The sequence below is a fragment of the Denticeps clupeoides genome, chromosome 4, assembly GCF_900700375.1.
Source record: "Denticeps clupeoides chromosome 4, fDenClu1.1, whole genome shotgun sequence".
NCBI lineage: Eukaryota > Metazoa > Chordata > Actinopteri > Clupeiformes > Denticipitidae > Denticeps > Denticeps clupeoides.
This window is the reverse complement of record NC_041710.1, coordinates 34992337-35019062: the sequence shown is the minus strand read 5'-3', so window position 1 is coordinate 35019062 and position 26726 is coordinate 34992337. Positions and strand designations below refer to the sequence as shown.

The following is a 26726-nucleotide window of genomic DNA, read 5'->3' as shown; positions in this document are numbered from 1 at the left end:
AAGTTGGATAAGGGCGTCTGGTAAATGGCGTAAATGTGCGTATGCGTGTATGTGTGTGTGTGTGTGTGTGTGTGTGTGTGCGTGTATGTATATGTGTGTGTGTATGCGTGTATGTATATGTGTGTGTGTGTATATGCGCGCTTTGTCTACACAGTGGTCTCACCCCGTTTACTGTGTACTAGTCTGGTGTAGAAGTTCCTCCAGGAGTTGAGGGTCTTCCCCGACCAGATCCAGAAGCCCGAGGTGATGCCCACGATCAGGGTCATGAGGTACTTGATGAGGAAGACGGTGAAGTCCGGGCTGGTGTCTGCGGGCCGGTGGGCGGGGCAGGGCACGTGGTAGCTCCTGCAGCTCCGGCTGATCCACGTCCTCTCCCACAGCTCGCGGAAGGCCTGCTCGTAGAAGTAGCAGGCGATGACGGCGGTGGCGGGCACGGTGTACAGCACGCTGAAGACGCCAATACGCACCATCAGCTTCTCCAGCTTCTCCGTCTTGGTCCCGTCGTGCTTCATGATAGTGCGGATCCGGAAAAGGGACACGAACCCGGCTAAAAGGAAGGAGGTGCCAATGACGAGGTAGACGAAGAGGGGCGCCAGGACGAAGCCGCGCAGCGCGTCCACGCTGTTTATCCCCACGAAGCACACCCCGCTCAGAACGTCCCCGTCCACCTGGCCCACGGCCAGCACGGCGATGGTCTGGACGGCCGGCACCGCCCACGCCACCAGGTGGAAGTACTGCGAGTTGGCCTCGATGGCCTCGTGGCCCCACTTCATGCCCGCCGCCAGGAACCAGGTGAGGGCCAGGATGACCCACCAGACGGAGCTGGCCATGCTGAAGAAGTAGAGCATCATGAAGAGCACGGTGCAGGCCTCCTTCTTGGTGCCCTGGACCACGGTGCGGAAGTCGGTGTCGAAGCGCTCGTTGCACGCCACCCTGTCCTCCAGGAGGAAGCCGGCCATGTAGGCCACGGAGACCACGCTGTAGCAGCCCGAGAGGAAGACGATGGGCCGCTCGGGGTAGCTGAAGCGCCTGGTGTCCACCAGGTAGGTGAGCACGGTGAAGAGCGTGGAGGCGCAGCACAGCGCCGACCACACGCCGGTCCAGACGCGGGCGAAGCGCCGCTCCTCCTCGGAGAAGAACATCACGCCATGGGACCTCCTGGGCTCGCAGGGCGCGCCGCAGTCCTCCTGCCCCAGGAACCTGTAGCTCAGGTAGGAGGGGACCTTCAGCGCGGCGGGGCACTGGAAGCGGCCCGCCACGGGCCACCTGTAGGCGGCCACGGTGGCCGCCGGCGCCTCGGTCCCGGACCGGTTCTGGCCCACGCACAGCTCCCCGGCCCCGTGCACCGGGAAGGCCTCGCAGGCCAGGCTCTCCGGCCACTGGAAGCCGAACTTGTTCATCAGGGCCTCGCAGCCGTGGCGGGCCCGCTCGCACAGCGACCTGCAGGGGGGCAGCGCCTGGTCCAGCACGGTGCACACCGGGGCGTACATGGAGCAGAGGAAGAAGCGGAGGTCCGGGGAGCACTGCACCTTCACCAGCGGGTAGAACTGGTGCACCTCCAGGCCCGCGTCCTCCTGGTTGGTGTGGCCCAGCAGGTTGGGCATGATGGTCTGGTTGTAGGCGATGTCGGTGCAGAGCGGGATGGAGATGGGCTGGCAGAAGCCGTGCTCCGGCAGGGACGAGTACTGCCCGTTCACCCGCAGCACGGCGAAGAGGAGCGCGGCGAGCAGCGTCCGGCTGTGGGCGGCCATGGTCCCTGCTCTCGTCGGGCCGAGACGCGCTGGCGCCCGGCGGAGATCTTCACATGGACCGGGAGGGCGGACTGAGACCCAAATGGCGCCGCTTAGGGACCGTCCGCATTTTCCTCTCGGCTTTCGCAGGCGAAGGCCTTTCCACGTACGCGACGCGATGCGACGCGTGACGTCACGTTCGTGGGCGGGGCCTTTACGACTGAGGACGATGAGCGTATAGAGAACGTTCCTTATTCTTCTGTGTGATGGTTTTAGAACGCTTCGTGGGCAGCTTCTCGTCCATACAGATGACTCAAAACAGCCTTACAATGTTCTCCTGTTCTCTAAAGTGTACTAATGCTACATGTTGAAGAGTTATTGCTTTATATGGTCAACAGTATTAAAATGCATTTTGGTTATGTTTAGTGGGACTCAGTAGGGAGCGTGATTATTATATTTCATTGCAACAGCAGCAGCATGTTTCTCTGCTAAAAGTATGGGCTGCCTTCATTTTCTGTGCCCAGACTGTGACCTACCTACAATCCTGAGATTAAATACATGTCTTCTTTTTTCTACAGGTAGATAAAAAGCTTTTTTACATGCCTTTTCTAATCCCTGGTTTTTGGAAATAAATAGAATTGCTCATAAAACGAATGGAAAAAATCAGAAAGGGTGAAGTGAACATGCAGTACGTATCAGATATGTATCAGGAGTTGGTATTAAATAGTCCAACACGATGAACTGTCTATGTTTGAAGGTAAATGACAGAGCAGAGAAAGTTTCGACTAGTCCAGTGTCATGGTTAACAGTGTATGTCCATTTTGGTGATATACCCTCTAGCTTCAGCAGTTATGGTGTAGGTGGCTGGGGTGTCCCTCTGATACATTTCATGCTGGCTTGATGACAAGAACCAAGATCTAGAGGACCTCTGACAGAGACAAGTTAAATTTGAGTGCCTGGGACTGAGTGGTTGTGGTAGAAGACCTGGGAAACTGGCAAGTGCAACAATGGCCTCAGTGGTCTATCTTGGACAGCCTAGATGAGTTGATTATGATAGTATAATCAACTATGGAATAGTTGGAATTCTTGGCTAACAAGATGTGTTTTTTATCTGGAACTAATGTGACCTCGAACCTGAAAATTCAATTGAAAAATAAAGTGATCTGTATATTACAGCAACGCCATTCCTGTGGTTATGCACGAGGCACTGGTGCACAACACTGTGAAGGCCTCAATCAAAAATTAAGACAACAGAAATTCCAGGCAGGCGATGTCCAAACTGAAAGTAAACAGTAAAGTGACGATCCACAATAATGGGAGGAAAGATGGGAGTAAATTAGGATAATAAAGTACACATGAGAAAAATAGGGATGTGTCATGATCCGGACCGGCAGGGGCTACTCCGGAGTCCGGACCAGAGTTTCATGTTCGTCTCGTGTAAAGTTCCCTGATCGTGTTCACCTGCTGTCTATTTATATAATTGTATAAAACTATCCTGTTCGTGTCTGTTTGCCGTCGGGTCATTGTGTGTGTTAATGTCCCCTTGTCTCATGCAGTTTGTATTAAACCCCTGTCGTGTGAAATCGTGCGAATGCGTCCTCCTTCATCGCCATGTCCAGCCCACCCGTGACAGGATGACAAGAAGATGAAACCAGGATATGGCTCCACGTGTGGGACAGGGGAGATATAGGTACAGGCCTCACATCAATTAAAGAGATTCAGAATAATCCCAACTGTTCGTTTTGTGAGCTTACAAAGTAACAACGGGATCTCGCTGAAAGTCAAGAAATACAACAAATACATACAAACAAAATACAACAGGAATTACATACATTTTTTTAGATTTCAAATTCACTTTACAGACCCTGAAACATGATAATACTATTATGGTCTGTTGTCTTTTTAATAAATTAGGTTTAGGGTCCATAAAACGTATACTGGGATTTTAAAGATACAATGACATCATATTTTAAATTGTACAGATTAACATGTTGTAAGTTTTATAAAAATGCAGTTCATTTAAAAAAAAAAAATTGTTTAAATGCCTGATACCACTCACAAGCTGGCAGAAATGTAGTGAAGTGCCTGTGGAGGATGAGATTCATTTGCAGATATCTACTTGAAAATATATGTACAGGTAGTGAGAACAATTCTATTAAATTTCCCACTTGTGTTTTGTGAAATGTAATTGTTCATTTTTTGCATATAGGATTAAAACCACTGAACACGGGTACGGTGCTGGAGTGTACACCAGGGGGCATAGTCTGGCCATTTGACAGATCATGACCACAATACTGGAAGGATTGTGCCTGACTTCTGGAATTCATTCTGGAATTTTCCGAACTCATGGTGTACTGCACTGCGCTTTGCTAACAGTGATTTCATGGCTACTATCTTTCAACACACATACCAGGACATTTTCTTTGTCGTGTCTGCTACTGGATTTTTTTTGACTTGGTTTATGGTGATGTTACTTGCATAGCAAATATCAAAAGCGTTTTGCAATGTCAGATTTGCCTCTCACATGAGGCAGTTCTATCACATATTAGGGAGTCATGCAAATGTCCTTAGTTTTGCTTTTGAAGTCTGTGACATGCATCTACATTTACAGTATTTATCAGACGCCCTTATCCAGAGCGTCTTACAATCAGTAGTTACAGGGACAGTCCCCCCTGTAGACACTCAGGGTTAAGTGTCTTGCTCAGGGACACGATGGTAGTAAGTGTGGTTTTAACCTGGGTCTTCTGGTTCATAGGCGAGTGTGTTATCCACTAGGCTACTACCACATGCATCAATAGACCCTGCTGGGTTCTGATCCTGTGACATCCCTATATTGTATGGCCGTATATTGTTGCTGTGGCTGTCTGAGGCAGATCAGTGGGTTTTTGTCCCTTTGTGTGTGCTTTGTCCCTTTTAGGCGGACTGAGGGGAGGAGCCTTGAAGGGAGGAGCCAAGGCCACCTCATCAACTGTGGCCAATATAAGGAGGCCCTTGCCCTACAGGCACAGCCTGAGTGTCCTGGAGGAGGTTGGAGTGTGGAGAATCAGTGTAGAGAGGGTTGGGTGGCCTTGCTTTGTACTAGTGTACTCCTCTGTTGTAAATATTCTCCCACTTGAGTGTGTAGTCTTCCTGGTAGTGATTGGTTATTAACTGTGTTACATGTAACACTGTTGGCCGGTGAGGGTGGGTCATGCATCAGTTGTTCACTGTAAATTAACACTATTTGTGCTCTTGGTTCATGTGGTATGAGTGTTAAGTTCTCTGGTTTGTGTCATAAGTCTGTTAACCCCTGCGGGAACATGACAGAGCCCGTGTCTGAGAGGTGGTATATAAGGTAGTTTTCTTTCTCTTCTCACAGTAATCCTGAAAGTTCAGATTTTGTCTCTTTATTGTCCACAAATTCAAATGTAATACATGCTTTAATCGCTTCTTCTCCCAAGACATGGAGCACATTTTCTGACTTCTCAGGAGAGCTTGAAGAACTGAATCTAGTTCCTCCAATTCTCTGAAAGGTTTCCTAGTGTCAGGGTTGACAGCACCTGGACACATCATCTGTGCCCAATCCGGACAGCTGTTAAAAGCCTGTGACTCCGCCCCTCTGTAGTGGCGAAATTTTGGTGAACTTGATGTGAACTTGACCTGGCAACTTTGTGCAGTTTTTGAGTTCTGGCAATCGGCACACGCCTGCGCCACACTCCTTTATTCCCCGTTTTCAGCCTTCGTGCCATTGTTTATTAATTATTTAATAAATTACTTATTTCCCATAATGTCCCGACTCTGCACTTCCTTCCCTGTCTAGCAAACTTACATTTCCTTTTCTACACAAAATAATATCATTCCTACATAATTAAGGGAGAAAAAACATTATTAAGCAAAATAGTGAGTTAAGCAACAATAAACTTTATTAGTTTAGGGTATGTAACAATAAACAACGTTTACAGAAGGACATTAAATCTTCCATAATAACATTATATACTGGTTGTAACAAATAATGCAATAGCTACTCTACTATCTGATAAGTTCTTGCCATTTATAAAGTGACCAGTAACATCCCTGTTCTGGGCTGCTGGTCAGTCATTTCAGTGCGTCATACTAAAAGCAAATAAATGAGAGGATTTCCTCAAATGAATGCTCGCAGAACATTAAGAATCAGGGGACATTTGTTACCCTGAATGCAGATGTGGATTTTATATGTGTCAACATTACAGTACCATTCAGTACAAGCTGAGAGAAGTTACAAGAATTATAAATAGTACAGATGCAGATATTCACAGATGACTGCAAATTCCATGATGTCCAGCACTAACAGGACACCTAAACCAGTCCCTCACAATGGTCACTGAAATGAACGCACAATTTACTGAAAATGAACAAATGAAAACCAGACATTGCTTTTGAATCCTGGTTTAACAGAATTATATTATAGAATCAACTAATGAAACATGTACCACAGACAGCTAAGGCTGCTCATATTGACAAGTTTAAAGTCGCAGGACTGTAGCTAACCTGCCTGGACGTGGCCCCAAGAGGAAAATCGATCCTCTTTTGAAGAGGTTCAGTTAGATTCTGCGTCTGGCACAGGGAATTTGGACTCTGTGCAAGGTGCTATTAAATCCAAAGAGTTCTTTTTTAGTTTAGTTGAACTGCAATTCAAAAGCAATGTCAGTTTCAAGTGATTTCAGTGACCATTGGGGGTTTTCATTCTGTAACAGAAGGGTACCAACAAATTTCTCTGCATGTGTGTGTATTAGAAAACAGACATATTTAAAAGAAGTTTTCTTGAGAAAGTGCAATTTACCATTTTTTTTTGTCCTTCAAAATACTTCCTAAATGAACCATCCCTCATCTGTCAACAACTTTTTTTTTTATTAAGCCCAAAATCAGAAACAGTTGACACTCCCAACACTTTGAACATTTCTGCACAAAAGGAAGATCTCAACGAAAAACATTTTATGGAAGAAAAAAGGAAGAAACCTTTGGAAGGTGTTAATTGGCATTAATTAGACCAACATACTTATTATTCCAACATGGTGCGTTAGTGCTTCATTTCACTGTCTCTGCAGAGGTGGTGCAGACAGGAGGATGCTGTCAGGCCAGATCTAAAACGATGCCTCTTGCCAGCTGTCTCTCCAATTTCTGCTGCTTGTGAGGGAAGAACATTGAAATGCAGTGAAAATCTCCTCACTAAATGAAGCAAGTCACTGGCATAACCCATGTCAACCTCAGCTAGGTTGACATGCCACATGGGTGACACATTCACGGTGCACAATTTGAAGCTGGGTCCTTGCCTGTGTGATAATTAAATTATTAATTTTCAGAGCAGAACAGTGTTTCTTTTGCTGATTGTGGATATATATTGGGTAAAATAAGTATTGAACATGTCACCAAATATTTATATATATTTCTAAAGGTGCTATTGACACATCAGCACCAAAGCAAGCATTGCAATGCATGCCACACGTTATCTGACAATCTGCCACTGGTGGCGCTCATTGCTTGAGGACTGTTGCTGCAGTCTTTATATCGGCATCAAATCAGGACACAGGTCACAAAGTGCACATTATTGTTGTTTACGTCAGTGTATGAAGTACCACAGTGTTATCATCATCATTATTAGCGTTCTTGTTCTGTGCATTACAATTATTGGTTTGATTGCTTCTGCCATTGGTAATTCCCCATTGCTTATGTTGAATATTACTGAAGACGTGGAACAACTTTCATTACCCACGCAGAGCAGTATTCTTCTCTGAGCCACCCCCCGGCCGTTCAATAGAACATTCCATAAACACACTCATCACATTTACACAGACACAGCCCTAGACAACTGTCGTCGTCTTGTATGGAAGTAACTTGAAGGAGGGATGGAGGGGACTGTGCCCACCGCCCTCCATCCGTCCACTGTACAATGCAGACATCTGCACCCTGAAACAGACAGCACATGCATATACGTTATAATCAGAGTTGGGAATTTAAATCACAGTGAAAACATGAAAAACAACCTGGCCAGTGTATGTGACATTACTCAACTTCCACCAGCAGCGCTGGCATCTTTGTACCATGAGCACTTCTTGACATGATTTGACAGGAAAAACGGGAAAGTTTAGCAGGATGAGAAGAGAAGAGAGGATGGAAGGTGCTGTGGACAGGAAGAAAGTACACTGCCCAACAGTTGATCTGTCTGGCTGCTCTCCTAATCACACTCACCCGGTGAGCACACATCAAAATGGAAAGAAGGAAAATGGCTGGTTGGGCATGGGACTGCTGTAGGCTTAAAGGTCCACTATTATGAAGATTTCATTTAATATGAGTTCCTGCTCAGCTTCTATAGGCTGCTCTCCTTCTCATTAGCATTTAAACCGACAGGCATCGAAATGTCTGTCTGAAATGCATGTCCTGGGGAAATCTCATTTTGGGACTCGATAAAAGTGGCAGAGTTTTGGAAAGAGACTTCAGATACAGTATAGGGTACCAGACTGAAATAAAACCAACTGTCACTACTGTGTCTCCAAAAAAGAGTCAATATAAATAAAAAAAATAATATTACTGAAATGGAAAGTACTTTATCAATAAGAAAATCATCAGGCTGGTGAGGAATGTCAGTTGAAAAAATGTAAAAAAATCTATATAAATGGGATTTATATAGATATATTTGGTCATCTAGACAAGGTATATTTCACAGATATTCAGCCTCACTGGACCTCCTATTAAAATGTTTTTAAATTCCATTTGACGTTAAGTTTCACATCTTTTACTCTCCTCAACCCACCATCCTGTGTCTCCTTCCCTCAGAGCCATTGTAACGGTGTCTCTGGCCAGTGGCTGCATTAGAGCTCTTTTTACAGCTGCCCACTCTGTCCATCTGTCTACCTTCACAGCCTCTGCTGAATAAAACATTGGATTTATGGCGTCCCCATTCATACTAAAGATAATGTTGGATCTGTTCTTTTTTCTTTGAAACATAATGGAACCCAAAATTCTTTCATATTGTTTTTGCTCATCAGACTTCAGTTACTTATCTGAAATCACACTCTGTGTTGTATCATGTTCCATCATAAGGTGTAGCTCAGTACTGTGTAATATTTCTATTTCTATTAAGAATTGTTTTCATCAGTCATGACAATGGCTGTCTTGGCCATTGGTCAGAATGGGGAGCGGTCAAGAATGGGAGCTTTATGGTTTGGTTCCTAATAAATTTTAAATTGCACTTGGAGAGTCGTGTTTTTTCTTTTTAAGATGTATTAATGGTCAAGATGTTGTACTAATGATTACTTGAGTTTTGCAGCCATTTAAGGTGGATCAATCACTGTTTTTATTCAGGCAGCCATTCATTTTTACATTTTCTTCTGTGTTCCATCACTATAACATAAACCCAGAATACCTCTACAGTAATATCAGAAATATTTCCTTTATAATAACACAAAAATCATAGTAATAGACCCTGTAGTGGTCGAGAAATGTACAGAAAAGAAATTGCTTCAGAAATGCAAATATGCCAACAAGATCAATGATGTGACTTTTGTGGTTGGCAGGACGATGTACCTGGTGGGGCGTCTTGGTGGTCAGTGCTTGCTTATGGATGAAGCTTTCCCTGACTGGAGCTCTTCACACACACCTGCACACCGTCACCCGCCTCACACTGCAGTCTGACGTTCGGAACGGTGAAGATAGAAGACACTGGGAGAAGTTCATGAACAAAGTCAACAGAAAATCTGACGTATACAGAGTTTCGTTGTGGTAACTGAAATTAGTAATGACTTTTTATGATTTGAACATAGTACATATCTTCTGAGCCAAGACTCATTTTAAAATGGGCTGTTTGGAAGAGAGAAAGTGTTCTGCTCAGACAAGTTGTTGCTAATCATGGACGCAAACAGGAGGGAGACCCCCCAGCATGTTGTCAGTGTTCAGTTCAATAGCCAGCATCTCTGATGGTATAAGGCGTGCATAAGTGCACGCATATTTTGGCGCATGTAACGGGAGCCTGCTTTTGTGTTGCATAACAGCTGTCTGCAGGGGGAGGTGTGACATTCCTGTGTCGATGATTGTGTGTGAAGATTCGGCACCTCTGTTTTACATGCCTTTTGTCGTCGACGGTTGTGGGTGAAGATTCGGCACCCCTGTTTTACATGCCTTTTGTCTGACGGCAACGTGTGAAGTATCAGCCGTCAGGACCACCCACCCTCTTTGTCTTCCCCAAATGGGAGGCACCAGGGAGCGTGACATCAGAAACAACAGGTTCTGATTGGTCATTGACAACTTCCTGTAGGTCAGTGAAAAATTCCTGTAGGCCACGGGTATAAAAGTCTGCTCACATGTGGAAAGGGGACTCTGAGCTTTCTTGCTCAGGGGGTTTTCCATCGGAAGCCGGAAGGCTTCTGAGTCTTTCTCTCCCCCTCTTTTTCTCTTCTCCCTCTTTACTCTTTCTTCTCATTTTTATTTTCTCTGTAACCTTGGTACCTTTTTACATTCAATATTCACATGTAACTACAATAATATGTTAATAAATTAGAAACTGTTCATTTTTAACCTCTATTGTGCCATGCCTCTTTCTGCCAGGTAACATCAAATTGGAGTGGTTGAATACAGTGCTTTGTGTGGAGGAAGAAAGAGTTTTTCTACACACTCTATTCTCTTCTCCCACACCACATGGTCTTTTTTACACGCAGCTTGCATATTTTGGAAGGTACTATGAATGCTGAAAGGTATATAAAGGTTTTAAAGCACCATGTCATGCTCCCCTCCAGGTGACGTCAGTTTCAGGAAAGATCTCGTGTATTTCAGTGTGGTAAACATGCTTCTATGCCAAATGAAGCAAGCATCATTTTATGCATAAAATTGTCATTTTCCTCAGTTTAAATAATTATGTTATCTGTGTTCAGTTATCTGTTGAAAAGGCATTTAAAAATGCCTTTTCTGGAATTCCATGTTGTAGCATTACAATATTTACAATTTCAATAACATAACATTAAATTAAAAAGGTAAAAAATGGAACAGATTAACCCTGTGTTGTGCGCTTTTCTTCACACATGCATTCTTCGGTGGTGATCTCTCTACGCACTGGAATTCTCATTAGTTGGTTTGGATGATTGACAGCTCGTTTGAGTTTTCAGAGACAGTAGAATTTAAAGTTATTCCCGCAATAAATGTGAATAACATCTTTCACCAATCAGACAGCCATTCACACAGTGAGGTCACATATGTTGCATTGTCAACCAGTGTAAACAGAATCCCTCAATTGCATTTTATATACTGTATACGAAACCCTAAGGGCAATGTGTACTTTATTGTTATAACTTATGAAGTTATGTTTTTTTATTTTATCTCAAAAATCAACCTATAACTTTTCCTGCTCTTTGCTTGTTTATGGGCTTGGTGTTGTAATGAGGTTGTTAGGGTAGATTTTGTTTTGTGCTTTTGGTCAAGATGCTGCCCATTATATGGATATATAATGAGGAAACTGAGGAAAATGACAATTTTATGCACAAAATGATGCTTTCTTTATTTGGCATAGAAGCATGTTTACCACGCTGAAATACACGAGATCTTTCCTGAAACTGACATCACCTGGAGAAGAGCATGACATGGTGCTTTAAAACCTTTATATACCTTTCAGCATTCATAGTACCTTCCAAAATATGCAAGCTGCGCCAAAATATGTGTGCACTTATGCACGCCTTATACCATCAGAGATGCTGGCTATTGAACTGAACACTGACAACACGCTGGGGGTCTCCCTCCTGTTTGCGTCCATGATTAGCAACAACTTGTCTGAGCAGAACACTTTCTCTCTTCCAAACAGCCCATTTTAAAATGAGTCTTGGCTCAGAAGATATGTACTATGTTCAAATCATAAAAACTCGTCGCTAATTTCAGTTACCACAACAAAACTCTGTATATGTCAGATTTTCTGTTGACTTTGTTCATTAACTACAAATCTAACACTTACACACGCACATGCATACACATTGCACAAAACAATACAAAAATATATATATATTTTATTTTTTTTCTTCGTCTAGCACTTAATCTCCGAGCATGCTCTTTGCTGACAAGTTGGGCCTTATCAGGGCTCTTAGTTTTGTAAACTCAAAATTCTATAGAAATCGAACGAGAATTGCTGGTGTCTTCCTCTTGTAAGTCGCTTTGGATAAAAGCGTCTGCAAAATAAAGTAAAGTAAAGATATGAATAATTCTGTATAGTTCGGGGCAGTGGTGGCCTAGCGGTTCAAATCCCGAGCTTCCGTCTCCACACACTGCTCCCCGGGCACCTGCATGGCTGCCCACTGCTCACTTAAAAGCAGAGGACACATTTTGTTGTGTGCTGTGCTGCAGTGTTTCATAATGACACTCACTTCACTTGCACTGTACATGTGTAGTGAGTGTAAACCCATTTAAATGGTTTAAATATCAGACAAATAGGGTCATAAATAATGTACTGGTTCTTCAGCTTTAATGAAAACCAGACAAGTACATTTATCATATAGGTGAATTGGGCTGCAATTCCTAGTAATGACTACAACCAATGTGCCTCAAACACTCATCACTTATCACTTGAACATCTGGACTAAAGGGTGAAGGTAAATTAGTGAGGAAATAGGCCAGGAGTGGAGAAACGTTTTAGCTCAGGGCCACACTGAATCTGGGAATCTGGGAAAATTACCGTACGTAAAGACCAAGGGCACAAGCCTAAACTGAATAGCCGTGATCTCCAAGCCCTCAGACGGCACTGCATTAAAAACAGTCATTCATCAGTAAGTGATATAACCACCTGGGTTCAGGACTTCAGGAAGTCCATCTCAAGCACTACAGTATGTAGTTACATTAGGAAATGCAGCTAAAACTGTACTGTAGCAAAAGGAAGCCCTGCATAAATAGTGCCCAGAACTGCGCTCGACTTCTCTGGGCTCTGAGGCATCTGGGAAGGTCCATTGCGCACTGGAAACGTGTATTGTGGTCAGATACATTTGGAAGAAATGGACGCCGTGTGAAAATGACCATCCAGTCTGTTACCAGATACAAGTCCAAATGCCAGGGTCTGTCATGGTATGAGGTAGTGTCAGTGCCTTCGGTAACTTGCACTTCTGCAATGGCACCATCAATGCTGAGAAGTATATCTCAGTTTTGGAGGAACAAATGCTGCCTTCAAGACGACATCTTGTCCAGGGACGAACATGATTATTTCAGCAAGACCAAACCACATACTGCGTACATAACAAACGTATGGCTGCGTAAGAAGAGGGTGCGGATGCTTGACTGGCCTGCCTACAGCCCTGATTTGTCTCCTATTGAGAATTTTGGGCGCATTTTGAAATGAAAAATGCGTCAACGAAGACCCCGTACTGGTGCGCACCTAAAACGTTGTTTGCAGGACGAATGGGACAAACTAAAACCTGCAACACTTAGTCACTTGATTTCTTCAATGTCTTAAAGACAGGGAAACTGTACAAAGTGGTAAATGCTGTACTGTCCCAACTTTTTTTGGAATGTGTTGCAGGCCTGAATGGCAAGAATTTATGTTGACAAGAAAAAACATGAATTATTTTGTGTTCATACTGCCTGCAATGAAATACAATTTGAGGAAAATCCTTTTTTTATTCACATCTACCACCCTGTCCCAACTTTTTCTGATTTGGGGTTGTAAAAAGACCAACTGGTCATAAGTGGCCTGAAGAGTGTAGTTTGCCCATCCTGTTATAGGCAAACAAATATTTCAAGATATGGCGTGGGAATGCAGTTTAAAAATGGGTTTCATGATGTGCCAGAGTTAAATGGTTACACTAGTTTTATAAGTGTATTTCTTCTTTTTTGTGTCTTTTATTTTCTTATTTTCTAAAGACTTTTATTTTGTTTACCTGTATTCTGATGTGGGTAAGGGAATTATAATGATAATCCGGGTGTTTGTTTAATTGTAGAATGTTAAAATGTGTTAATGTTTCTGGTTATGTTAATATGTTTCTGTATTTTTGTTTGTTCAATTTATGATTATTATAAAAAGTTATGTGGGTTCTAAAACTTTGATCACCCCCGAAAAGTGGTTGGATGCGGCTGTGCCCTTGGGTTAGTGGGTTGGAGACCCGGTTTAGTTCTCTTAGACACATGGCATGAGCTGTAAGAGAATACACTTTGCACGGAAAAATTCTTGGGTGTCAGCTCGTCTATTACGGTTCAAGAAAAGAAATAAAAAAAATTACACAACGCAGAAGAAGAACCGCTACAATTACACCTCTCCACCTGATCTTGCAAGTGACAGACAAAAGAAAGCAGCATGGTGGAAAGATGTTTCCATCATTTTCCACACCCAGACTGCACTGAAAATGCTTGGATGTTTAGGAAATTAGATTAATTCTGGCAAAACAAATACAATAAAATGTTGGACAAATAATTTACCTTTATCATTCATACAGAAAATATGTAGGTAGAGCCTATAGGTTTTTCCTTTGGCAAAGAACATTGGCTTAAGGACATTTTCATCAATTCAACCTATTTCCTTCAAATCTGATTATGACAACTATGAGAATCCTGAAAGTAAATCATAAGAGAAAGAAAAACAAACAGAGAGACAGACAGAGGAGGAAGGATCTACTGACTGTCAGATAGCTCCCAGAGCCGCGGGGGCAGATGGCTGAAGTAGTCATGGTTCAGGGCTGCCTGAGCAGAGAAACGATTCTTTGGGAAGCACTGCAGGAACCTGGAAGCAAGTTCTTCAGCATGGTCCACATAACCCAGTCTAAAGAGCCAGACACACATAGACAACTTGTCAGTGGATAGATCTGAACCAAATTCAACAGCTACTGAATCTTGGGAGATTTTGGGGTAATATGATCAACTCCACCACCACAAAAACCGCAGATGAGGGAATATATATTAAAAGAACCAATCCAGTAGAGAAGCAGAGTGTATAGCCGAGGGAAATAATTTGAAGGGGAAGACCCAGATTCACAGTAATAAATGTAAAAAAAAAAAACTATTACACAGACCAGACACTGGCTGAAGTTGATCACACTGGATCATTGGATGTCGGCAACACATGGCCCTTTTAGTTAAAAGCACAAGCAGTTTCAGTACAGGGAGAATGCTGAAATAAGAGAGTAATGCAGAGGCTCCTCCAGTTTCCAGTTCTAGCCCACACTAAGCACTCTCCCACCTCTTGCTCCCTACTTTTTATTTGGGTTCCATGGGAGACAAATTGACTGTTGAGCTCAACAGTCCAAAATATTCTGCCTGTTTAAAACTGCTCTCAACATGCAGAAAAAGAGCCCAGTTATTTGAGTACATTAGCAGTTAAAGAGGCATCATCGCTGTTGCAGATATGAGCTCTATGAAATATCCCTGCATTCAAATTTCAAATGGTCCACAGTGCAGACGGCATCGCTGACTGCAAATAATGAAACTGTAATTGCAAACTGTAATTGCATATAGTAGAGTTAGTAGAGATCTAAAGCATTCTGTGCTGCCCTCTCCCCCCTTTTGAGTAATTTGGGGGTACACAGAGCAAAGGAGTAATCCTCACTCCTTGTGGTGGGAGCCATTAACCCAAATCGTAAATTGAGTGATCAGAACTTTACATTAAAAAGGAATTAGTCATAATAACTAGTCAACAATAGCTACAGCTACAGTGACAGTTTTTAAAAAAGTAAATAGTTACCACAAAACATAACTTAAAATGTTCAATATGGAACATTCTTGGCCACTAGTTTCGATGAAGTGTGAGAAGATGAGAGGAGCTGTATAAGATTTGAACAGCTTGTTACCGATATGGATAAAGACTAGTAACAGGACATAATTTTGTGTTTTCTTTATTTTCATGACCATTCACATTGGTAGATTCTCATTGAAGGCATCAAAACTATGAATAAACGCATGTGGAGTCAGCGAATCATCATCACTTATTGTCATTGTGATACACAGCACAGCACATGGTGACACAATGAAATGTGTCCTCTGCTTTTAACCATCACCCTGAGTGAGCAGTGGGCAGCCATGACAGGCGCCCGTGGAGCAGTGTGTGGGGACGGTGCTTTGTTCAGTGGCACCTCAGTGGTACCTTGGTACTCGGGATTTAAATAGACAACCTTCTGATTACGGGGGCGCTTCCTTAACCACTAGGCCACCACTGGCCCATGCAGTTGTCTTGCCCCTCACCAAAGAGAAGACAAAAGCTGAAAACCTTCCCTTTTCGGAAATATTTTTTAGTAAATGGGGGTCTAATGTATATTAAAGATGGATTAAATATTAAACTAGTGGCATTTGCAGATCAGGTCCCTGTAAATCAAATGAGGGATTGCAATCATAGATATCTTAAAGTACTTATGTAAGGGCAGTGGTGGCCTAGCGGTTAAGGAAGCTGCACCCGTGAAGGTTGCCGGTTCGAAACCCTGATCCGCCAAGGTGCAACTGAGGTGCCACCATCCCCACACACTGCTCCCAAGGCGCTTGTCATGGCTGCCCACTGCTCACCAAGGGGGATGGGTTAAAAGCAGAGGACACATTTCGTTGTGTGCACTGTGTGCTGTGCTGTCTTTCACAATCACTTCACTTTCACTTAAGTTGCTCTGGATAAAACTTCTACCCAATGCTGTAAATGTAAACATGAGAGAAACATTATTTTTTGTCTGAGCTGTTACTAGAATAGAAATTACAATTATTTTGTGACATTGGTTTTGAGTTGTGACAGTGTCATACAGGGAAAAATAGATAAAGCATTGGTTTAGTGCTAGATGGAGATTAATAAATTAAATTTACATATCCTCGTTTTATGAAAATGGTTTGGAAGCCCATTCCTAATTCACAAAAGGGATTCTAACTTACACTTCATAGGTCAGGAAGAAGTGATTCTCAAGGAGGACTTACTTATTCCATGCTTGTCTCAGCTTTTTGGGACTGTAGATGGTAAATCGCTCTGTGGAGAAGAGAAGAAACTTTGTTAGGAATGTACAAAACACTGCCTGCAACAAAGTGCACAAACGCTTCTTCTGTGCCTCAGGGCATTTAATCTTCAGTTTGGTATGTAGAGTCTCTCCAACAAACTGAGAACAGCAGGAATGATGTAATGGACATCATAGTCTGCTGTCTGCAACACTCAACTTATTACAGCCTGGCAGTCCTTCGTCCACACAAGAAATTAAGTAACTAGTAAGTAATTGTGTGACCTGCCCTTGTATCAGCATTTTCATCCAACCAGGAAGAAGGTAGGTTAAATGTGCAAGGTGTCAGGATCCGGTCCGAAATGGGGTTACTCCGGTCCGGAGTTTCATTGTTGTCCTGTGTAATGTTCCCTAATCGTTTTCACCTGTTTTAATTGTATAAAGCTGCCCTGCTCGTTTCTGTCCGCTGTCAGGTCTTTGAAGTTATTTTCCGTGTTCACCAGTGTCTACGTCTCGGATGTCTCCCCAGTCTTGTGCTTCACCATTAAACCCCTGTTCCGTGATGTCAGGTGAAAGCGTCCTTCATTCCTCGTCATTCCTCGTCACTCTTCGTCCTCCTCTCCGTTCACCTGTATCGTCATGCCCGCATGGACGTGAAACAAGGTCCCTTAAATAGCAACAAAGTTTACACTATAAAGCAGCAGAGAGGGCCCTCTGCGGTCTAAGGCCTAAACTGTACTAGAATATATACAATGTAGAGGATAAGCACACTTTTATTCAGACCCCAGCTAACTAAATCTCATTCATTTTAGACTTTGGTCCACCTCTGATGAACCTTACAGGAAACTTCTGACCTTGGGCCTACATCTTGTACTTGCAAATAGCTAAAATATGATTATAATGTTATTCTGGCCATCAAAGCACAATCTGTCAGGGATGGCGTGGGTCATTGTCAGAGGGAAATACATTCTTGTGGGCGGAGTGGAGATTTGGGACGCGTGAGGGCTTGTCTTTGTGAAGGGAGGTCATAGGACAGTAGTTCAGAATGAAACAGTGGTAGAAATTGGCAAATCTGAGGAACTGTTGGCAGATGGTGGTTGGTGGTGGCCAGTCTGTTACAGCAGGGTCCATGGCCACATCTTGAGGGCTGAAGAGGTATTTGAGGAAGGCCACATTGGTGGTGTGGCAGGGGGTGCTTTTTTAAACAGATAGACGAAGAGTCAGTTTTGAATGAGGCGTTGGAGGATGGTACAAACATGGGTTACGTGGGTTTGCAGGTCTGGCGATAAGACCAGGATGTTGTCGAGGTAGACAAAAATGATGTGGTCCAGGAGATCATGTAGCACTGTATCAGGGACTCATGGAGTATCAGCCAGGGGTACTGCAGAACAAGGGGATCATGAGGGGTCATGGTGAGATACAGCACCACAGCCTCCTCATGGTCGAGGCCAATGCCCAGTCAAAATGGTTGAGTTTGGAAAAGGACTTGTCCTCAGAATTTGCTCAACTTGTTGACAATTGTACTACTAATTTCAAACTCAGATTCAGCAAGCTGAAGAATACATTTATAAAAATGTCAGATTGCAAAGGCTTTGAAAAATGTAATAATTTGCAGTGCATATCACATCAAATGATTGAAGGAAACAGGAGATCGCTGTAATTAAGGGAAAAAACGGAAATCTTTATTGGATCCCTGTGATCTTCAGGTCCTCAGATGACACTGCATAACTCATCAATATGATTGTGTACATTACATTACTTGATGAGCCCATGAATACTTGAATACCAGAAATCAATGTTGTGAAGACAATCTGCAGTGCCATCTGTAGAAGCCATCTAAAGCCATCTTTTAACTTCATAAGAACAGGTGCTAGCAATAGAAATTCTGCCACTTCAGTCTTCTTTACCATCAAAATTTTGTATTGTCTTTAAGACTTTTTTTTATGTAGTTTGTCAAAATTGTATTGAACTTGGAAATTAAACCCTTGGAGCAGAGTAAATAAAGTTCTGCCTTCTTGGCGGCAACCAACTGAGTGCGATGGCATACATCGCTGTAACCACGCCCCTCACTGTTGTGCGCATGCTCCAACACCGTGTGTGTTGATGTTCCTGTGTGATAGACATTCATGCTAACCAATCAGATGTCTGTGAAGATTCTCAGTTATCCAGATGAATTTGCCTGAAAGTTGAGTCGTGGCAACTGGACTTTCTTTCTTTAATGTAGAGACATTTCATTCTGCATCCACAGAAATTTGTCAATCTCAATTCTGTGATTACTTAACTTTCAGACAACCAATCAGATGTGGTTCAAGATAATGCCACGCCCACTTAAGTGCAAACGTGTATACTAAAAAATTGCCTACGTCGTACACCGATGAATAAGTTCCAGATAAAACAGGCATTTCTATTATTGCAAAAACATCACTGTCAAAAATATCTGTCAAACAAATCACAATTAGATATTTTCTTAAAATCGATCATCCCTAGTTGGTGACCCCAGGTGCGTTGGGGATGCAGGCAGACAATTGTGCTCACCGATCAGATGTGTCCCATGTCAAAGCCATGGCCACTTAAACGCGAGCAAGGACGGACGCTCTCAATTCGTGGTATACTAGTTACTGCAGCTTTTAGAAACATTGAGCTTTTATCACAGCTCTTTATAACAGACTATTGTTGGATTAGAGTTTGTTCAGAAATAAGTGTTGGTTTATGGCTGATGCTTATAATTATTCAGTACCTGGTTTGAAGTGGGGGAGAGTAAAAACACCTGGCCATGTCTCTTCTGAAGGAGTTCCAAGGACCTGCGAGAGAGTAAAATGGACATAATTCATCAATGCCCATTATATTTTCCCATTTGAAATGCTGTACATAGGAGAAAAAAATAGTCATTTGCTACCAGGTTATCAGTTCACCTATACTCACTTTTAATGATACTTTGTTTTTGACCCCAAATAGCCACACCAAACAACATTGCAATCACATGATCTTCAAGCAGAACCACAAGATTTAAAAAGACCCTACATCTCCTTAGGATGTTTTCTGGAGCTGCAATATGAACAGTGCATAAATTGCATTATAATAAATACAACAGAGGCTACAGTTAGTACAGCGGCTTGGGTTTGTTCATCTTTCACAATGATAAGAATGACTTACGATTTGCTTTCAGGTTCCCATCAGTGAAAATTATCAGTTCTGGTTTATTAGGACCCCAACTATGAATACAATCATTCTTTGCACTCTCTTACATAAATCAGATTACTAGATGTGTAAAAGATAATTAAAAAAGATACGTATTGTCCAAAGATGTAGGTCTTTAGATGTCCTTTGAAACTACTCAGTAACTGTGCTGTTTTGACCTCATTCAACCACCAAGGGGCCAAGACAGAGAGAAGTCTAGATCAGTGTCTTCCTTGTACCTTCACAGGTGGAGGGACCAGGCAAACAGTACTGAAAGGTCAGAGAATGTAAGGTGAAAAAGTGAAAGTGAAGTTGTTGTGAAATGCAGCACAGCACACAGTACACACAATTGAAGTGTCCTCTGCTTTTAACTCATCACCCTTGGTGAGCAGTGGGCAGCCATGACAAGCGCCCGGGGAGCAGTGTGTGGGGATGGTATTTTGCTCAGTGGAACCTCAGTGGCACGGGATTTGAACAGGCAACCTTCTGATTACGGGGGTGTTTCCTTAACCGCTAGGCCACCACTGCCCCATAATATTACTCAACAGAGTTAGTGTGAGTTTGTGTCAGACCATAGTGGAAAGTTCCTGAGTGTTCAGGTGATTGATGGCCTGTGTAAAGAAGCTTTTGCAGAGTCTGGCAGTGATGGGCCTGAATGCTTCGGTACCTTTTTCCAGATGGTAGGAGGGTGAAGAGTGCATGTGATGGATGTGTAGAATCCTTAACAATTATGGTGGCTTTCCTGATGTGGCATGTGTGGTAAATGACCGTTACTCAGGGAAGAGAGGCTCAGATGATCTTCTCAGCTGTCCTCATTATCGCTGTAGGGTCTTGCAGTCCGATATGGTGCAGTTCCCAAACCAGACAGTGATGCAGCTGGTCAGAATGCTCTCAATGGTTCCTCTATAGAATGTGGTGAGGATGGGTGGTGGGACATGGGCTTTCCTCAGCCTCCGCAGGAAGTAGAGACGCTGCTGGGATTTCTTGGCTGTTGAGCTTGTGTTGAGATTCCAGGAGAGGTTCTCCTCTAGATGAACACAAAGGAACTTTGTGTTCTTGACATTCTCCTCACAAGAACCATTGATTTTCAGAGGAGAGTGGACCTTCCGTTGCCTTCTGAAGTCAACAATCATCTCTTTAGTTTTGTCCACATTCAGAAGCAGATTGTTGACTTTACACCAGTCTGTCAGTCATGGTACCTCCTCTCTGTATGCTGACTCATCTTTCTTGCTGATGAGACAGCAGGGTGAACAGCTCCAGAGCTCAGAGTGGTGGTGCTGGAGATGCTGTTCCCGATCCATACAGACTGAGGTCTTTCAGTCAGGAAGTCCAAGATCCAGTTGCAGATGGAGGTGTTCAGGCCCAGCAGGCTCAGCTTCAGGTGCTGAGGAATGTTGTTGAATGCTAAACTGAAGCCTATGTTCAGCATGCGTACATTTGTGTCCTTATTGTCCAGGTGGGTGAGGGTCTGATGCAGGGTGGTGGATATCGCATTGTCCGTGCAGTGGGTCCAGGGTGGATGGCAGCAGGGTCTTCATATGATTCATGACCAGCCTCTCAAAGCACTTCAATATAATGGGTGTAAATGCAACGGGATGGTAGTCATTGAGACACGACACTAAAGACTTCAGCATGGGCATGATGGTGGTGGCCTTGAGACACATTGGAACAACGGCGGTGCTCAGTTTGCAATGTAACACTGTTGTTCCTGTCTTGTAGGATGTCAGAACTATTGAAAAATTTGCAGTGAGTTTGGTGCAGGGAGGACCAGCACCATGTTTCCTTCGTAAATGGTGCTACCAGTACATGTTCACTGGTGATCTAGACGATCTTGTGCTCACAAAGTCAGATTGAGACATTCTGAATCTGATTGAAAAGGTAATGCTCCTTGAATGCTCATTATGTGTCCTTATTGTCCAGGTGGGTGAGGAACAGATGCAGGGTGGTGGTGATGAGCCCATTGAGACATTGAAATTATGGGCTATTTAAGAAATAAATGTTGTTGTTGTTGTTGATTGCATCGTCCATGGAGTGGTTCAGATGATAGGCGAATTGCAGAGGCCAGCAGGGTTTTCATATGTTTCATGACCAGCCTCTCAAAGCACATCATCTTGATGGGTGTAAGTGCAACTTACAGTCATTGAGACACAGCGCTGAAGACTTCTTCAGCACGATGGTGGTGGCCTTGAGACATGTTGGAACAATGGGAGATGTCTGTGAGAACATCTACCAGCTGCTCTGCACATTCTCTGAGCACTCTTCCAGGGAAGTGGTTGGATTTCCTTGCAGTCATATTTCATTCAGCACATCTGGTAGGGAGGGGTCACTGTCTTAGGCAGAGGTTTTAGTCCTGTAGTTTGTGAAAGCCTGGATGCCCTGTCACATGCACTGCGTGTCACTGCTGTCCTGGAAGTGGCTGTAAATTTTCTGCCCGTGTGCACGCTTTGCTGCTCTAATGGCTCAAGACAGTTTGGTCCTCGCTGATCTTAGGGCCACCTTGTCACCCTTCATGAAGGCGGAGTCTTGAGCTTTGAGCAGCTCACGTACCTCTGCAGTCATCCACAGCTTCTGGTTTGGTCTTGTTGTCAGTCTGTCAGGGTGTACATACTGCATATGGCCAATAGCTCCAACACTGGGGCCTGGAGGCCTGCTCTCTGCAGCAGTCCCAGCGTGCGCAGATGTTCATGTAAATAATCCTGTAAATCAGCAGGATGACGAAGCTGGAGGTTTTTTCAGATGCCCATGTGTCTTTTTCAGGGCGGTGAAAAACAAAAGAATACGAAAAGACACCATTGTGGAACCGGAGAAGCCGCATTTCCATCTTAACCAGAAGTCAGTGATGACATTAATTTGATGAAAGATGATAAGATGATATTGAGTTTTAGATCTTCTGTTAAAAGAGAAGATCTGGAGAGATTGTTTGGAGGGGATTACATCCAGTGGACAGGTGCTCGTATTGCCTGAAGATATGACCTGTATGACTTTCAACAGTTGGAGTGTCTCCAGAAAGTAAAGTAGAGCTTGTAGGGCTAGAGAATTTCGGGCAGATTTGCTCAACATTCCCTGTTAAGAAGCAAAAGCTAATATACAAGCATGACTCTTAATCTGATACGAACACTACTACAAAGTCCATAAATCAGCAAAGGTCCCCAAACAGTGTTATAGAATAAGGAAGTTAATTTGAAATAACTTATAACATAATGAAAATAAAATTTTCATAATATAATTAAATGAATAAAATAATATGGTAAAGCATCTTGACTCAAGTAGATAAACTCCAATACATTTACATAGGGGACAGCATCAGGTACAGTCCCCTGAAGAAACATTGGATTAAGTGTCTTTCTGAGGGACACAATGTTAGTAAGTAGGGTTTGTGGTTTTCTGGGTCATATGTGACTGTGTTGTCCACTAGGGTACTACCACGTCACTGTTCCAGCGGGTTGTTCTAACCTTATCACTTGGACAGTAAAGGAAAGAAGAAAAATGCAGGACAGAAAGAAAGAACAGAACAGGTCACTCACCAGAAATATCCTTTCCAACTGATCCTGAATGTCCTTCATTCCAGGGAACGCAGCAACACCTTGGATCATTTCGATGAAGATGCACCCGACACCCCTTAAAGCAAAAACCACATAGGCAGAAATGGAAATTACTCTTTCACTGATTTAATAATCAATAATCCAGATTACTATACCAGATTACAGGTCAGAAGGCAGGGACATATGACTGAATCCAGAGTGACACACCAACCGGCACCTTTCCCTGCACATGGTTGGTTCATCGATGTTGTATAATGGCAGAATACTGGTACGATTAAATATGGATATCAGATATGCAGATCCAGTAAAACAGACAGGAAAACTGATTGCCACAGCAATGATTCATACAGATTTTACTCTGCCCCTGACATCTGTGGACTGACTTCTGGTAGGGCGCATGTAAAATCAAGCATCACCATTAGGAGGAGCCTACACCCAAACAAACAAGCCTAGCAGGTACAGAACGCCCAGCAACCACACACTAAATGTGAAAGTGAAGTGAAAGTGATTATTTGTGACATGTGACACACCACAGCACAGCACAAAGTGAAATATGGTCTCCGCATTTGTTTCTCAACAAGAGAATGCAGTTCAGTTCAAGTAAATTGCCAAATGGCGGATTTGTACTGCAAAGATGTGTTGCAAATGTTACTGAATGTTACTGTACATCTTTGCAGCACAATGATGCTGCCATGCAAGGTCAGAGTGAAGCACAAAACATTTTACATTTACATTTACAGCATTTATCAGACGCTCTTATGCAGAGTGACTTACAATCAGTAGTTACAGGGACAGTCCCCTGTATGGCAGTGGTGGCCTAGCGGTTAAGGAAGCGGCCCCGTAATCAGAAGGTTGCCGGTTCAAATCCCGATCCGCCAAGGTGCCACTGAGGTGCCACTGAGCAAAGCACCGTCCCCACACACTGCTCCCCGGGTGCCTGTCATGGCTGCACACTGCTCACTCAGGGTGATGGGTTAAATGCAGAGGACAAATTTCACTGTGTGCACTGTGTGCTGTGCTGCTGTGTATCACATGTGACAATCACTTCACTTCTTCACTGTAGGACACAATGGTAGTAAGTGCCATTTGAACCTAGGTCTTCTGGTTCATAGGCGAGTGTGTTACCCACTAGGCTACTACCACCCTGTGTAAACAAATATTTATGTTGATGCTTTGCCCAGTGGGAATAGGGGTGGCAGCGGTAAATGTGGTTGTAGTGTCCCTAGAAGAGGTGTTGCTTGAGTTAGAAGCAGCAGTGGTGGGAGAAATATGGCTGGAATTATCAGTGCTCCAAAGAGGTGGAAGTGACCACACTGCATTGCACAGCTGGAAGACATGGTAAAGACATCAGGGGATATCTTGGTCTGAATAGGGCTGGAAATACTGAAGATACTGGTGGCTGGATTTAGTAGAGAAACATGCAAACACATTCAAAGCAGTTTCTCAGAACTAATAATATTTGACTGGGTTCTAGTGGATTTTGTTAGCCCTCTTGTTAGACTGAAAGCCAGACATACATTTCTTTTGTTTGGCTTGTCTAAGGTGGAACAAACTGATTATGGTAAAAAACTTTTTGTCTGGTATTTTTAAGCACATTGTAAAAACTTCCTTCCTAAGGGTGGTAGTAGCCAAGTGGGTAACACACTCGCCTATGAACCAGAAGACCCAGGTTCAAATCCCACCTACTACCATCATGTCCCAGAGCAAGACACTTAACCCTGAGTTGCTCCAGGGGGGGACTGTCAGTGTCACTACTGATTGTAAGTCGCTTAGGATAAGGGCGTCTGGTAAATGCTGTAAATGTAAAATCCTTCCAACTATAGGAAATATCACCGCCACAACACAGCTGCTGCACAGCACAGTTCGAACCACATTATCAAGTTTGCAGATAACATAACAGTAGTGGGGCTTATCACCAACAATGATTACAGAGAGGAGATAAAACATCTAGTGGATTGATGCCAAAGCAACAATCTGACTCTCAATGTCACCAAGACCAAAGAAATGGTTGTCAACTTCATCCCCGCAGTATGATCAGCATAAAGTTCCTGAGTGTGTACCTGACCAACGTGAACTCCAGGGGCCTGTTTGAAATATCCCACATATACTTGAAACAGTCCACTGCACAAATGCACAGCCACTTACAAGCATCTTACATGATGTTGTCCTTGTTTATAGTACAGAAGGTTTTACAGTATTTTTATAGTCTGTACAGGTATTTTAGTTTTTGTTTATTTTTTTTTCATACACACAGCACACAGTGAAACTGTTAACATGGCGGCACGCCATGCAGTAGCATATTTGGTTCCACAATGGAATGGGGTGGTAGTAGCCTAGTGGGTAACACACTCGCCTATGAACCAGAAGACCTAGGTTCGAATCCCACTAACTACCATTGTGTCCCTGAGCAAGACACTTAACCCTAAAATTGCTCCAGGGGGACTGTCCCTGTAACTACTGATTGTAAGTAGCTCTGGAAAAGGGCGTCTGTAAATGTAAATGTGTTTTTTTGTACTCTTTTGTTTTTCAGCTAAAAAAAAGACATGGCATTGGGGATGTCCATGTCCATAATCAGAAAAAAAACTCTTCCAGCTTCGTCCTCCTGTGGACTTATTACATGAGCAGCAGGCCTCCAAGAGTCAAAATTCAAGGTTCAAGCTTTATTGTCAGGTTCATTGTCAGTACAACAGTATACACAGTATACTGCACATAGTGCAGATCATAAAAGAAAAAAATATATGTACAGTCCCTGACAAAAGTCTTGTCGCTTGTGTAAAAATTGATCTCAAGTGCCGCTGAAATGTATTTTTTACAAGAAATGGCTCATTTTATTTCCAACAGCTTTTGTAATAATGTTTCAGTGCAAAACGAAACTGTCAAAAATATTCTAATATTCAAAGCTTGGTAAAGCTTACTCCGTTTCATGCCAACAGTCCTGCTTGGTAAGACCCGCTGTGTTTACATCAACACAGAATGGTAAAGTCACATGTGATACACAGCAGCACAGCACACGGTGCACACAGTGAAATTTGTCCTCTGCATTTAACCCATCACCCTGAGTGAGCAGTGGGCACCATGACAGGCACCCGGGGAGCAGTGTGTGGGGGTACGGTGCTTTGCTCAATATCACCTCAGTGGCACCTTGGCAGATCGGGATTCGAACCGGCAATCTTCTGATTACGGGGCCGCTTCCTTATCCGCTAGGCCACCACTGCCCCGTGACAGAACGCTGTGGTGACAGGACTCTAGCTAGTCTCTAGCTACTGTTCATCGCTGGTGCTGTGAGATGCAGACCTATTTATTTACCACGGGAATTTACCTCAGTTTGTATTATCGGAGTGTACATTCCATCCCGCGCTACTGCAACGTCTGCATGCTGTATGGCGCTATTAGCAATTTGCAGAATGTACGCC

General features: G+C 43.4%; 2 protein-coding genes across 4 annotated transcripts in view; both read right to left on the bottom strand.

Annotated features, from left to right (window-relative positions):
• Positions 1 to 19: 19 nt before the first annotated feature.
• Positions 20 to 1922, bottom strand: fzd1 (frizzled class receptor 1). 2 transcript variants are annotated; one of them, XM_028976436.1, is made up of 2 exons: positions 468 to 1922; positions 20 to 392 (listed from the first exon to the last, which is right to left on the bottom strand). In XM_028976436.1, exons 1-2 carry the CDS (start codon positions 1749 to 1751, stop codon positions 147 to 149), a joined length of 1530 nt encoding a protein of 509 aa, XP_028832269.1. In that variant the 5' UTR covers positions 1752 to 1922; the 3' UTR covers positions 20 to 146. The 2 variants fall into 2 exon arrangements, with proteins under 2 accessions (XP_028832269.1, XP_028832267.1); XM_028976434.1 differs by having other exon boundaries at positions 20 to 1922.
• Positions 1923 to 5607: 3685 nt separating this feature from the next.
• Positions 5608 to 26726, bottom strand: part of cdk14 (cyclin dependent kinase 14) — a 65664-nt gene continuing 44545 nt past the window's right edge. For both annotated transcript variants that reach the window (XM_028976627.1, XM_028976628.1), the window contains 6 exons: positions 23296 to 23389; positions 19332 to 19395; positions 16581 to 16629; positions 14318 to 14457; positions 9270 to 9404; positions 5608 to 7652 (listed from right to left, as the gene is read on the bottom strand). In XM_028976627.1, coding sequence (XP_028832460.1) covers positions 9301 to 9404; positions 14318 to 14457; positions 16581 to 16629; positions 19332 to 19395; positions 23296 to 23389 — 451 coding nt within the window. In that variant the 3' untranslated portion in view covers positions 5608 to 7652; positions 9270 to 9300. The remainder of the gene's footprint in view (positions 7653 to 9269; positions 9405 to 14317; positions 14458 to 16580; positions 16630 to 19331; positions 19396 to 23295; positions 23390 to 26726) is intronic.